General features: G+C 35.8%; 1 protein-coding gene across 1 annotated transcript; it reads right to left on the bottom strand.

Annotated features, from left to right (window-relative positions):
- Positions 1–393: 393 nt before the first annotated feature.
- Positions 394–1,931, bottom strand: LOC149256406 (uncharacterized). Its single transcript, XM_089455358.1, has 2 exons — positions 1,352–1,931; positions 394–1,289 (listed from the first exon to the last, which is right to left on the bottom strand). The coding sequence occupies exons 1-2, from the start codon at positions 1,929–1,931 to the stop codon at positions 394–396; spliced, it is 1,476 nt and encodes a 491-aa protein (XP_089311484.1).
- Between the last annotated feature and the right edge of the window lie 13,512 nt (positions 1,932–15,443).

Raw genomic sequence — 15,443 nt, 5'->3', positions numbered from 1 at the left:
GAAAACTCTATTTTAACAATTTTTGTAAATTTATTCCGCAGCACACAATAAGTCACCAAATGGAGGTTGGTAATGACTGTTATTTATAATGATTCTTGTTAGATTGAAATTGAAGATTTGCAATCTATCAGATTTATGGTGGGACCATTTAAACAATAAAATCTTTGCAAAAAACTTACAATCCATGGAATATAAATAAATTATCTAGTGAGATTATAAATAAATCGTGGACTATAAATAAATCATCTAGAGAAAATACAGAAAAGTTATGCAATAATAAATAGTGATTATACTTCATTAAAAGTCAAACTTTCTGGAGAAACTACAAATTTTTTTATCAATAGGAATATCTCAATACATAGATCCTCCATTAAACATAAACTAGAAGAATTTTCAAAGCTCAAGAATCCTTCTTGACTTTGTATCTATCCATATCTCATATACTGCATGCCAATCAACATTAGATGATTCAGGTCCATTCAAAGATACTCTCATTAGAGCATCTAGTGTATCCAACCCAAGCCTCGATTTTCTAATGTCCTTGATGATGTTTTGCTTAGAAAATCCCCTTTCACAATCCACTGTACTTGCAGGAATAGTGAGGACAACTTGCCATAATTTCATCATATTAGGATAGGTTTTGTGCCACTGTTTTGTGTTACGAAAGACTTTCCATGCTTCTTTCATAGAAAACCCCTCACAAGCCAGATTTAATGAATCAACAAAAGGGTGCAACTCTCTTTTACAAGCTTTAACATCAAATAAAGCTACAAATCCAACATCACTTGATACGGTATGTTGCAAATGTTGAAAAAGATTTAAAAACCAACGCTCTGAATTTTTCTCACGACTACGACGCTCTTCTGAATAATAACAAGGGCTGAACAATTTCGCTGCATTAAAAAGATGAAGGTCTGGAAATCTTTCATTCAAAGAGTCTATGAGAGTCTCTATATAACCTTCAGTGAGTTGCTGACAACTCTCTTGTGTACCTTCAATACAAGGTTTCATAGATTGTTTCCTTGCTTCATTGGATTCAATATCCATGGCTGAGATAGAGATGTATTGTAACTCATGTCTATCTACAACTTTCCCTTCATCTTTAATATCAATGTATCCATTTTGAGAATCATTTAAAAACTTTGAAAGATAAGTTGTGCCTTCTGCAAATGTCTCTTTTCTCAAAAACCGTCTAGATAATGTGCTTATAGTTACTTCAAGAGCCAACCCAATAGTTGTAATGTCTACATTTTCTTCTTGAAAAGTCACATTCAACTTGTTCAATTCCCCTAGCACATCAGCAAGCATATGCAAACAAAATTGGACAGAATATATTCTCGTCTTATCATACCAAGATGAAGTTTTTTTTCATTTTTCCACAAAGTTAAAATTGCTGGCACAAGCTTCACAAGCCTTATAATAACTTCCCCCCTGGATAACCATTTCACTGAATGTATTTGTAGAACATCAAGAACATCAATTTGCATGACTCTAAGCAAATCATTAAGTTTGCTATTTCTCTTTGGAGAGTTTTGAACCCATGAATACACTTTGTTTGCAATTTTTTCAACAAATAATAACTCAGGGAATTTCTTAGAAGCATCTGTTGCTGCTAAAGACTCACGATGAGCCACACAATGAACTGTAATAAGGTTTGGATTGTTCTTTTTCAAAAATGAAACAAAGCCATTTTCATGTCCAATCACTGCTGAAGCTCCATCTGTAGAAACAAATATCAAATCTTTATATTGAAGGCCTCTAACATCTATTAATTGATTGACACTATCATATATTGTTTTTCCTTTTCCATCTACTACATCTTTGAGCTTCATAAATTGCGAGATAGGTGGCCCGAGACCCTTGGAGTCTAAATATGTTGCATAAATAACAAGGTGTTTCTCTAAGGTTCGATCAGTGCTTTCATCAACCATCAATGAGAAGAAAGGACTTTCCAACATATTTTTTATCTAAATCTGTTCAAGATGTTTTGATATGCAATATATGAAATCATTTGCAGACTTACGATTAGTGTATGAAGAGTACTATTGAGACTTTGGCATATTTGGAGTTTTTGCATCCATTAGAAATTTGCAAAGCTTCTCATACTTTGATAGAGATAAATCTTCTTGACAAGTGAAATATGACATTTTCATTGTAGAAATCACTCTTTCCTTATTGGAATCTCTCAACTGTCTAATATGATTTGGAATTGGTTTCATCTTTCCTTCTAATGCATTAATCCATCTTTCCTTAGCATCTTTATGCGCCCGTGATTTTTCATGAGTAACAAGAGCATCATGTTGTAATGTGGTGCAACCATTCCCTAAACCCCATGGTCCATTCATCCTATACTTCTCACAATAGTTACACTTCATAGTTATTTTATCATCAAACCTCACATAATTCAACCAAACAAACTTATTTAACCATTCCATGCGAAATTGTCTTTTTGTTTGCACTTTCATTTCTGAATTATCACCAGCCTCTTCTTCAACTTCATTTATTTCTTCATCTACATCATGTTCAGAAGAACTTCCAAAAATTTCATGTAATTGTTGTTCCACATGAGCATTATGGGTTTCTTCAAGTGTTTCTGAATTCTGTTGAGTCTTAGAAGTTTTCCCTTTTGTCCATCCATACATTTCCCCAATTGTAACTTGTATCTTTCTCTTTTGAGACATTTGTAGGTTTGTGACCACCTGTATAAAATATATATATAAACTAAAATTCATTAAATCAAAAATGAATATAACAATGGACAACATTGTAGAATAAATAAGCAGAACATAAATATATCTGAAAATGAACTTCAGCCTGCTAAAATTTGCATCCCAAATATGCAACACACCAAACAGAGACTCCAACACTATCAATTTATATATTAAACAACATAAAATTTATATATTAAACAGAATAAAATTTATATATTAAACCGTATAAACAGTAATTTAAAAAGATTCAGAAAGATCTTAGGGCATTGAGTCAATTTATATATTAAACCGTATAAATCTGGAGTACAACAATCCTCCAATTTGAGAGCATGTAAGAGGAATGAACGTGGCAGGATCCTAAGAGATATCGTAGGTAAGCACTGACTGCTAAGCCCCTCTTTTCTTTACTCCTCCTCTGCTTCCCTGCATTTACGCACCCTTCATAAAGGCCCTTAATCAATGCCTACCTTCAACACTTTTCAATTCCATTTATACAGCATTTAAGCTGGCTGCCCTTTAATGCTTATTTCTTCGTGGCGTGGGCTACCTAGGGTCTGTTATCAGTGCCCAATAAAATGCCAACTGCTTTCAGTTAACCCATTAAATCGATTTCTAGCCTAGGCTGTAATTCTTTGCGTGTGTGAGAGTTGCAACTTGCCCTTATCTGCCCCCCATAAATTGCAGTCAGGGTTTTATTGAGGGTTTGGCTTTGCTTTTTATTACAGCTTGTCAAGTTATACTAGATTGGCTATGACAAAGAAAAAGAGAGAGTAAATTATGTCATATCACACCACCGATACCTGTCCTTCTGTACATCAATTCTCCGAATTCCAATTTTCTATATAACTCCAGCAATTTATTACAGAGAAAAAAAAAACTGTGAATTGCTTCACATGAATCCATGCAGGGGTTAGGGTATGCGTGTTTCTGTTTGCCATGTTAATGAACTGTTCCAGTTTTAATTGCTGGAGAAAAAATCTGTTGGTAACAACAACCATGAATGACATGCAAAATTAAAATTCAAAGTGAACTAAACATAAAGCATCCTAAACTAGCAGCAATAGCAATAAATCCACCTCTGTCAATTACCAGCAAAGCAATTTATTTATGTTTAAGATCATTAATGACATTGTATAACACATCAGTGGACCAAAAACATTAACAATATCCCAACTTCCAAGGATTGAATTTCCCAGAAATTGTACTAGTTTAAAATTAATTGAGAAAGACTCATGCAGCTTAGAATTCCACATAAAATATATAATCAATATTGTTGAAAACGGCTCTTATATAATTAAACCATGTATGAAACCCTGCAACTTTCAATGACAGAGTTGCTGCCGAGTATTATCAATTAATTGTTGTATGAGAAGACTCTGAAAAACTGGTTTGACTAGTTTCCCCGTTTCTGAGGGTTGTCACCTGGACCCCCATCTTCCCATAAATGATACACAGATGATGTGTTGTATAGCTTTACGTAGCAAATTTAGACTCGAGAAAACTTTCAAAGGATAGAGCCGTTTTTATGGAACTTTAACTTGAATATAATGATAAATGGTCGTTTTCGTTTCTTAATTAATATTGTGTTTCGTTTTAGTTTCGTTAATATTGTATTTTCGCTGTGACTATCAGAGAATAAGATGAAACGCAGACTCTCCAACATTACAGAAGTATTTAGAACTGGTAGAAATAAATCTTAACCGCAAAATCTATTAGGCGTGAAGTGGATATATGAACTTTGTCAAGGGATCCTATGAACTTTTCTAAATACAACTAAAAGCACTACAGATACATCAATTCAAATTCTTGTTATTAAAAGAATATCAACCTGGATATATCCTTTTCACTATTTGAAAAACCAAGGGACATTATTTTCAGACCGTAGCTGTCGTTACATGTGATTATACATACGCAGAACTTGATGTACAACTGAATGCTGCAGAGCCCTATTAAAGAAATTCTCATCGCAGTGATAATTTTTTCAAGAACGTGCTCACGCGGTCTTCCAGTCGTATATATGTGACCTTGACATGGCTTAAAGACGACGCTGGAGGCTGCAAGTATGTGTACAAGAACCTCATGGAGCACATTGTAGATTGCAGGCTCCACTAAAAACACATAAAAATAACAAAATCTTGGTGTCGTCACAGGCTCCACGCTTTACATTAAAGCGAACGGGAGTGTGGGAAGTTGGGAACTTTAAAGGTCATAAATTATAATACGCGGCTACCCATAACAGAATTTTGTCTCTGGTAATTTGCCTCCCCATGTGGCAGGCACAGATGTCCAAAAAGCTTCAACCAAATCTGGTTCCAAATTTCAAAGTCCCTTCAGTGAGAAGCAAAGCTTATTTCTTTAACTCCTGATTTGTCTTTAAAAATTGATTAAACATCAACTTTAGGTAGTGACCCCAAAAAGAGCATATTTTTTAAGTGTGAGTCATCATGGCTTGCAATCATCCAACACCAAAGAGCATAATTTTTTAATGTGAGTCATCATGGCTTTCACTTATCCAACACCTAACATGTTTGGCTGCTTGTATATTTTTTTATATACCGAGGGGACGCATTAGCTTTATCTTTTCTGTGGAATAGAAAACTGAATGGACAAATATCCACGGCGATCTGCACTCAATTGCGATTTGAAAGCACAGCCATTTAATCAGTCTGCGTCTTATCGAAATACAGAGGCCCAAATCTACTTCACCTGGAGAATCTTTGAATGAGGACAAGTTGGAAAAAACAAATGGGAATATATGTGGCCAGCCAGTGGAATTCAATGGTAGCAGGGCCAATGAGTGGCACGACCTCTGTGTCCTACATAAAGCTCAACCATAGCCATTCATATTCTCATGGTGGTACTTGTAATCCCTTCAGCTTCTTCTTCCCTCATTTTGCCCTTTACTCTGTAAACTTCTTGCTGCCATTAATGGGTTTTATGTCAGTTTCCAGTGCATGACTGGTAACTTTTTCTTTGCAGTCTCGGATCCTCTGAGATTATGAGAGTTTAGGTCATAGACAGAAGCATAATGGGGGGAGATTGGCAGCTTTAATGTGCGCTCTGATATTCGCACTATGTATAAATTTCATTGTTAAATGGGCACTTCGCTGCAGTCAGATGATTGCATCAAGGTCTTCAGGGGATGTTGCAGAGGAAGTGCCTCACTGTAATGGTTTAGATAAATCGGCCATGAAAGCCCTGCCTACTGTTGTCTATGCGAGAACACAGTCCCAGCATGCCCAAAAGCCTGGTCTATATCAAAACAAAATGAATATTACCAATTAGAATATATTGGTATCTATATATACCAGTAATTTGCTCTGATTCATTCAGATCCGAGCAGAGTTTGAAGAAATGTAGTCAGTTAAATGCGCAATGGCAGCCTACTTGGAGATTAGAAATGGTTGGCACTGAGATAAGATTGATGAAGTTTAGGAAACAAAGCACTCGTATTTGGGTACTCAAATACAATTTATATTTTACAACGTAAGGGAATTTAAAAAGAACATTACAAGGAAATGGTTTTATAATATTTGTTTCTGGACAGATGATATGCCTGCTGTATGTTTAGATGGAACAATTCTACCTGTTCAATTTATCACATTATCTGTTGAGGCATGCATTCTTTTTACAAAATAGAATGTGCTTACCCTGTTTGCTGGTTTTTTGTTTATAGCTTGACATCCACCGTTCCACATCTGAACTCCTCACTGTAATTGGTATCCAAGATCGCTGGCAATCCTTAACAGGTAACCCTCCGAGACTGGAACCTGAGCTTCACCAGAGCCTGAAGGAATACGCACTATGGCACTAGTGAGTCAGTGACTAGCAGATTGCAATTTGCAAGTCTCGTATTAAATTTGAGTGGCTATGAGCGGCGCCAGGCGGATTGTAGCTGGATTATTCAATGGTAAGTACCCTGTAGTACACAGTGGGATGGTGATGCAGTTAAAGGCTTTTATTTTAAACTGCGTGTAGCCACCAGCGTAACGCGTTGTGTACCAGTGCTATTGCAGCACTGCTGGTCCGGTGGTGACGTGGTCCCAAACTCCCATACTCCCGGTGGTGACGTGGTCCCTGACTCCCATACTCCCATTACAGATATTATAGATTTTTACATTTTCTCTATGAAATTAGACGTCAAAACGACGGGTTGGAAAGGTATACCACACGTCAGGTTTGCCGTGGAAGATTTTTTCCTTGTCGTCAAATACATTTTGAAATCAAAAATACGTCCTGTGGGACGTCAAATTCCAGGCCTGCCTGGATGTGCTACACTACCACTACCTGGCTCGTGGTCTTATGGTTCGTGCACTCCTACCTCTGTGGTTTGTAACCCACGGCTCCATAGCCATACCCGATGGTTCCACACCATCGCCATGGCACATGCCTTTTCTCCCTCAGCCTTAAAACTACCGGCTGAAACGAATTTCGCATACGAAAAACTATATATATGCCAATATTTCTTTTAAACGAGCACATATGCTTTCGGCGAGGGCTCAAATATAAAACTCATATAAAAAATATATATTCAACTTCGCACAGGAAAAAGTATTTTGGGCATCTAAGTGAAGGAAAAGAAGGACAAACATGACGAAGATCATCTCACACGTGTTTTTTAAGCAGTTTTTTGGCAAACATATTTTAGGGAGGGCGAAATTTTTGGGATGTCGAGTTTCTGAGCACATTTTGGGAGGTTGAAATTTGGATTAGAGAGGGTCGAAGTTAAAGGGAAGAAGTTTGGCATGGCTTGACTTGACTATAGGGTTGTTTAACCAGGTTTGATCATAGCTTGTTGATCAGTTTGATCTCATAGTTGGCTAGCTGTATTAGATGTATCTTTTGTTGAACTAAAGAATTTATTTAAGGAAAAGGCGGTTGGGTTTTTCCCCAAGTAGGTTTTCCTAGTGTAAATCTTGCGTTCTCTTTGTGCATTGTGACCTCTATAACTATCCTTATGAATTCATGGTTGAATTTCTAAAGTGTAATTGCATAATGTTAAACTAGAATCATTAAAAGAATATCTATATCATTTTAAGTAATTATCACTATTTCAGAAATTAGTGCTTGTATCTATTGTAGTTGAAAACTTAATAGACAGGGAGTTATATATATAAACTCAATACGTATTCAACTCACCTTCAACATTAATACCTTTGGCCCGAAACCAAAATTCTATAATGAGTTTTATATGATGTATAAAAATATGTATACATATATAAAAATTAATATTTAAAACAAATTAACCCCCTTTTCATGGTAATGATGGCTATGCATGAATTTTAGCCCTCCAAGGCTATAATTGATCAAATTTTCATAAAATTAAATCAATTGACCATCATTGCGCCTTCTTGGCCTAAATAATCTGATTCCAAGGTGGAATTACATCTTTCTCATCATTGGAGCTTCTATCAAACGATTGAGAAACAACCTTTAACTCTTAAAATTTATCTCAGATTTAGCCCAATTAAACCCATAAAACACCAAATTTTGATGTGTAATTCCTTTAAATTCTATTAAATATCCTTTGATGACACTTGCTGAGGAAAATGGTGAGATTCTTATTATTTCCACTGTGTCTCCTTTTGTCAAACACATGGTGATAAACTTGTATTTTTTGGCCCAACTCAAACCCAATGTTGTAACTGGGCTCTAATACTACTATGTAATGTCCCTAGTCCCTCGCAAGACAACACCACTCAATCAGTACTGTATAATTATCATTAATTTATTTATAAAAGTGTACAATTTTAGATCTACCATAATTCCAATAATTAACCTGGACCTAGACACTTTTATAATTATGTAATGTTGTACTATATGATATGCAAACATTATACACCACATATAAATATAATTTAAATAACCACAACGGAAATATTAAAAATACACAACACATAAATAAACAACCATGTTAAATATTCAAAACACTTATCTGATAATAAAGAGTTGACTGGTTATAGGCTCTTCACATTCCTCCCAACCATACATCGTGTGGTTCATAAGCTCAAACATAGGTCACCCTCATGCTTGGACAACAACTCCATGCAATAGTTGTAAAACTAATAACAAGACCTTGGTCATTGCATTAACCCCAACAAGCTCAGTCTCTAGCCACAGGCTCACGCCCCCTTGACCAACACTTAAGTGGCACATCCTGAGTCCCTTTACGGTGCCCACCTTCTAGGGTGACTTACGGTTTGCTAGGACAATCTTAGCCTGTAGCTCTATGAGCTCTGTTGTTGTTCAATGTCCAAGTGCCAAACAATTGAATTGAATAATCCCAGTCTATACCAGAGCCCAACCAAGACTCACCGACTATCACTAAACTGAGTCCACACTAGAACTTCATGGTCATCAAGCCATAATTAGAGACAACAAGCTCTCGAAGCCACTAGGGCTCACTTAAAAACACGATGAATTAGTTTGGTATGATTAACTGAATAACGCATCCCTAGCTAGTTTCGGAGTCCAACCCCAGGACTCACTCACTAATCAATAATCAAATAAAATAATTGATCAATTGAATGAATGCCTTTACAGGAAGATCATTTCCCTTTTATAAATGCATGACCTTCACTAGCCATGTGGCATTCCTCAAAGCCACGTGGGCTCTAGGTGCACTTTTCACCCAAAGAAAACACCCAATTGTTGCCTTTGTCTTTGGAGTTGCACCCCCCATAGTCTTTCTATGGAGTAGACTCCGTAGTCAGCCTTATTTTATTAATATATGAAAATATGTACAAATTTACAATATTACATCTTGGCACTCCCAGCCACTTCGCTGAAACTGACATTAAATTATCTCGGCAACTAGCCCTAAAATCTATCTAATGTCACTACATGGGCAAGCAAGCCACATCATATAGTTTCGACTCACCAGCCTGATAGTCAAAAAAGTATCTGGTTCACCAACCTAATAGTCAAAAGTACATGTATTTATATCATCAAAAAATGTAGGAATATACATGTCCCTTTATGAGATTTGAAACTGAGTAGAAGAAATAATATCTCATTGTACCAACCTTCACTTTTTTTTCTAAGTAACATATCTCATGAAAATGTGAAAGCACTTCCCCTTATTATGAGAATGATATCTAAAATAGCCTCTAAATTATTTCAGACACGAAAACAAGTTAATAACATAGCTCAAAGCTATTATAATAATATTTTCATTATAAACTCAACATATCAATTACAAGATAACATGCTATCCCACGACCACTAAAACCATTTTATCCCACCAACACTAAAACCAAATCCAATTGACTTAATAACCTCAACCTATACTTCAATACAATTCTAATAATTTATACACCAAACTTTTAAATAAAACCAAATCCATTTGACTTAATAACCTCAACCTATACTTCAATACAATTCTAATAATTTATACACCAAACTTTTAAATAAAATAATTCGTGTATAATAAACATTACAACTCCACACAATTATTAAATTATGAATGTATTACTTTTCGATACAAACGATAAACATTTGGTGACACCTTCCCTAAAAACCGCACAAAATTTACCAACTCAGTTTTTAGTACGTCGTAACAAATCCTAGTGACACCATTTTCTCGATCTAGTGACAAGACTCGTAATCAATTTCACCCACGCCATTTTGTTTTTACTATATATATTTATTTTAATAATAAATTTGATTTTGGAATAATGAAATTGTTTTTGTTTATAGTAAAAATATTTTTTCGGGTTAACTCTTGAAAGAGGAGTTTGAAAACTTATTTTTAATTATTACTTATTTAATGGATGAAAGGAAATTTTATTTTAAAAATATTTTATATTGCTATATGTCTTTTTGGATATTTAAAATGTATAAATAGTTTTTTCATGTTTTTAGAGTCAAAAACACAGAAGTAGACACATTTTCTAAAGAAGAATGGATTTGTATAGGGAATTTGGGAAATATTTAAGCCTTATTAAGGATAGTCTTCTTCGTATCTTCATGAATGTCAATCTTCTTATTTTATTCGTTTTAATTTTTTTCCTTGTGTATGAAATTATGGATTAATAATCTAAGCATCAGGAATTTTTTGAATCTTTTTTGGAATTTTCTATAAGGGACTATTGTGGAATAGTGATAGAAGCTTTCATTGAGCTCTACTTTGCTCGTGTATATAGAGTCAAAAGTAAAAAATATAGAAGTAGAGAGGCTTTCTAAAGAAGCATTAGATGGCCTTTTGAAGTAGCATCGAATATCCTCAACGTGTTACTTGTGGGAATTGAACCCAAGTGGGAATGATAACAATCATTCCTCTTGACCACCAAAGCTAGACCCAATCTCTCTCTCTCTCTCTCTTTCTCTCTCTCGCTCTATATATATATATATATATATATCTCCATGGTCATTGATTGGGCTAACAGAAGAGCGAGGGTGCAGAATATTGGCTTTGATCACATTCTTCAGGACAACCAATGGATTGCCTACACCTTTATGTGAATTACCTACAACCACATTCCACATGAGCTTAATATGGAAGTAGATGCCCTTTCAAAAGAAGCTATGGAGCTTCCTTCTAGTTCTACAAGCATCTACAAATATAGGAATGGGGAAGAATTAGAAGCTACAAAATTTCAAGTGTAGCCATCTTTTTGTTACTTAGCCTTGTATATGTTTTTTTCCATGTGGACAAAACTATAATTTGATATGTAAAAAGACGAATACATGAAGAAAAGGGAAGCTTAGTCTTTTGGATCATTAGAGTCAATATTGTTTCCTCATAATATCCTTTGGATAGCTGGATATTTGGACAGATAGGTATATTTTCCTTTCTCATGAATATATGCTTTTTTTTCTTTGAATACACACACGCTTAAATTTAATGGAGAAATAGAATGTTCCAGATTATGTAGAGCTTGAGTGAATGTTATAGATTGTGTAGAACTCAAGTCATGGTTATTCTAGATTTGGTAGAAATCATTTTTTCAGTATGATTTAGTTGTAGTTAAGTAAATGAGTCTACTGTAGTTGAGTAGGAGTTATTATGCTTTATAAGGAGACATTGTCATGTATTGTGCATCAATTTTTGGGGATTGACCTTGTTTAATAAAATATTGTGTTGTGTTATCATATTTCTATTATGGTTATTTATTTAAGTTGGTATCATGGCGAGATTGTGATTTGTCATTGTGAATGATATAGTTGAGATCGCTCTGTAATCTTTGTCATGGAGTAAATTTTTTGTGTTGATACTTGTGTGGATTCAGAGGTTGAGCATGGTAGCGAGATGTTCCTTGTTATTTTGGAGGTTGTGGAAATGGAAGTTTTACGTGCAGGCATGTGAGTGGTTCCTTGTGATTTCAGGGGAGTTCATGTGTATTCAAGCTAGAAAGTAAAGGAGCAGCCATCAATCTTCATCTCATACAAGTGTCAAGTATCAAACGTTAAAGTGTTGGGGTAGATCAAACAAATGTGGTAAGAGAAATAGGAAGGGAAAGCAGTGGTTTTTTTTTCTTAGCATACAAGGGTTTCAACATTTTTTTTTAAACTTCGTGAGAAGGTTAACTATTGGTTAATTCCATTCACCCTTTTTTTTCTTACGAGGGTAACTATTGGTATAAATTTTATTATAAGGGAGATTATATAAAGGATATTTTCTTTATGGTGGTGTTGACGATGTTGGATTCGGCCAACATATAGGGGGTCTCCCCGATGTGAAGTCCCAATTAGACCTCACATCGTTTGGTGTAGGAGCCCCATTCAGATATAAGGTTTGGCAACCATTGCAAGTGATTTTAAAGAAAAGCCTTGGCTACAAAAGATGCACAAGAGGTTAGGCACAAAAATTTTGGGTAGCAAGTGTGTAAGCTTTGTGATGCATCAAGTGTAAGTTGTAAAAGGAGCTTCCATGCCAGGGAGATAAGACATGGGTGATGAGCCCCAGTATTACAATAAGAATGTTGCAACTCCCAAGACTACCAAAATAAATGATCAACCTAGGGTTTGTACAAACTTAAGAGGTGTCGGCACTATATGTCTAGCATGAAATATGCCCTTCCTTTGTTGATCTGATGCAATGAAGTGAATATCATGAAATCAAGCCTAAACTAATTGCAGAAATGGAAATGTTTGAAATGGAATCCTTAACCTATTATTGGAAACAAAAGACAAGGAAAGAAAACATATTCTAATTGCATAAAGTAAAGAGCATAAACCAACTCTACATCGCTGCATTCAAATATGCCACATGTTAGTAACAACGTTCATTAAGTGCTTTAGAAAGTAATCATGAAAATCATCACTATGTCATTCAATTTATGAACTTGTCTACTAACCCTAAATGTTGAAATGTGTTGCAGTGGTAAAAATACAAGTATGAAGTGGTCTTTGGTCTTCCTCAATCATGGTTTCAGAGCCTAAGGGACATTATTCAGGGTTAGGAGGAAAAAATCAAGGTTCAAGGACAATTCTGGTCAAGTTTAGAGGGATTTTACATGATGTTATAGGATGCTATAGAATTGTCTTGTTTTGCTAAAGGATTGAATCCCTGAGCATTCTAAGGGTGATAAGGGTGATATGAATGTAGGAGAGGATAATGGAGGGTAGATGAAGGTTGTACAAGTTCCTTGCCAAGCTTAGTACCCTTCATGGGCTCATCTTGCAAAAGGACATGTTTTTGCCTAAACTATATAGGAAAGATGTGACAACACTCAGGGAAGGGGTTGTCACTCTGATCCCCACCCTCTTCATTCTAGCTGTCTCCCTACAATAAGCTATGGGGGGTAGTCCCTATGAAATGTGAAGATGGGAGAACAAGTCTAGGTTACACAACTGAATGGCTTAGAAACTTGGTTGAATTAGCAAGTTAAATGATTTAATTAGATTATCGTGGAGGATCAATGCCTTAAATGGAGTCAATTACTTGCTTAAGACAATTTATTTACCAAGTCACCAGATGAACAATTGTTTCTTAAGGATGCTTCACTATCCTAAATGAGGTGCAAATCCTACAATCTATGTGAGATGTAGAATCTTGGTTTATTTTAAGTTATATGCCTATTCTAAATGTATCCTTCCTCTTAATTGTTTCGAAGTGAGTCTCTAGAGTAGGTTGTGAGAGAGAAGCCAAGGGGAAGAAAGCTAAGGCTTGATTAACGATGCATCCCCTTAGGTTCTAACCACCCAATGCCTCCAGAGTTGTAGAGACAGTGGCTCTAGCGACTGCAAGGTCACCGTGATAACCACTAAAGAGTTTATAAACTCCTCAAGTTAGATGAGAAAGGTGGGCCTATCTCTCTATCGACCAAGATTATGCTTGGAAGTTAATTAATTAATGCAAGAGACTAATCCTAGTATGCAAGTGCAAGATATGGACAAGTGCTCTTAAGGTGAGATGTCTTAATGTTCTCAAGTACTTAACTAAAATGGATAGATGGCAATCTCAACCACAAGAGGAAAGGCTCAAATTAAATGTTCTCGATAATATCAATAGACAATTAGCTCAAGAGATAAACAAGATAAGATCAATGCTACTTAAGATAATTAGTAATTTTCAAGATTACAATCACCAATATGCCAATGAGATATATGAGAGAGAAAATTAAATCTCTTATCATAATTATGATTAGAATAACATCCACAAATTTAACAATGAGCAATGAATCCTCTTATCCAATGACAATAATGGCAATGAGAAATTAAGATCATTAATCCAGAATGTTACTTAGAGCAAATCTCATCAACAATTACCAATCCAATTAGAGCACTTATGTGTGTGAATGCAAGAGCGCAACTAGATGCCAATTACCGAAATTAAGCCCAAATCACTTCAACCATGAATGATTGTGAATTGTAAAAAAATACTTATCCAATTTTAGAGACTTATGTGTGATTTATTACTGCTGCAACCTTTCTTTTTAGAGGTCCGCAATTTCAATTTAGTAGTCAAGAAATGATGCAAGATGCCAAAGATAAGCTAGAAAATCAATGCATTCAATTTCCAATGATATTCCCTTGATTATAAGACTGCTTAGACACTATAGATCAGATTTTTAATGTTCATATAAGACCTGAGAAAAGCATATATCATACTTAAAACAACTCAAAAAATTAGTTATTCAGTCCAACAAGATGCCAAATTATCAATGCCCAAGAGGCTCCAATGATTAGCTAATCAAGTTGAGCGATCAATAGATAATTTTTAGTCAATTTTAATGAATTTATTAAAGTTATATGGCTACATAAAATGACTATAACAAAATAGGGAAAATGAGGAGGGGAAAAGAGGCAAACCAAGAGGCCTATATGAGGGCCAGTTTTACCTCCAATGAGCTTGGGTATTGTTAGCTCTGCTACATTTTCTAAAGTTGGAGGCCAACTTGGCCCTTGATCGTGCTCAAAGAAAGGCTCGTGGTGGTTGCCCTCACCTTTCCCTTTTGCCTCTCTTACCCTCCTTCGTCTTTACTTCCCGTGTTTTCGTTCAAAACCATAGTCAAGCCCTTTCCGAGTCACAGGCTTGGATACGCAAAAAACCTTGTAAATCCGTGACCGCACGCTTACCCGCCTTCGTAAAGCTGCCCTACAACCCCAACCATTGATCTCCGCCGGTTTGATCTAATGGCTCCTATCGCAGAAACCCGCACAACCATTCCCCACCGTCCGATCATCTTACCCCGCGATCGGACGACGATCGCACCTCCCGCTTTCGTTAACTACCCACGCGTTAACTCGCGATATCGGCGGTTTTCGCCACGTCCCATCCGCCACGTG

This window comes from Pinus tabuliformis, chromosome 7, assembly GCF_031772625.1.
Source record: "Pinus tabuliformis cultivar Carrire ecotype Pingquan chromosome 7, CPIR1, whole genome shotgun sequence".
Lineage (NCBI taxonomy): Eukaryota > Viridiplantae > Streptophyta > Pinopsida > Pinales > Pinaceae > Pinus > Pinus tabuliformis.
The sequence above is the reverse complement of the archived record's forward strand: the minus strand, read 5'-3'. Positions and strand labels throughout refer to the sequence as shown.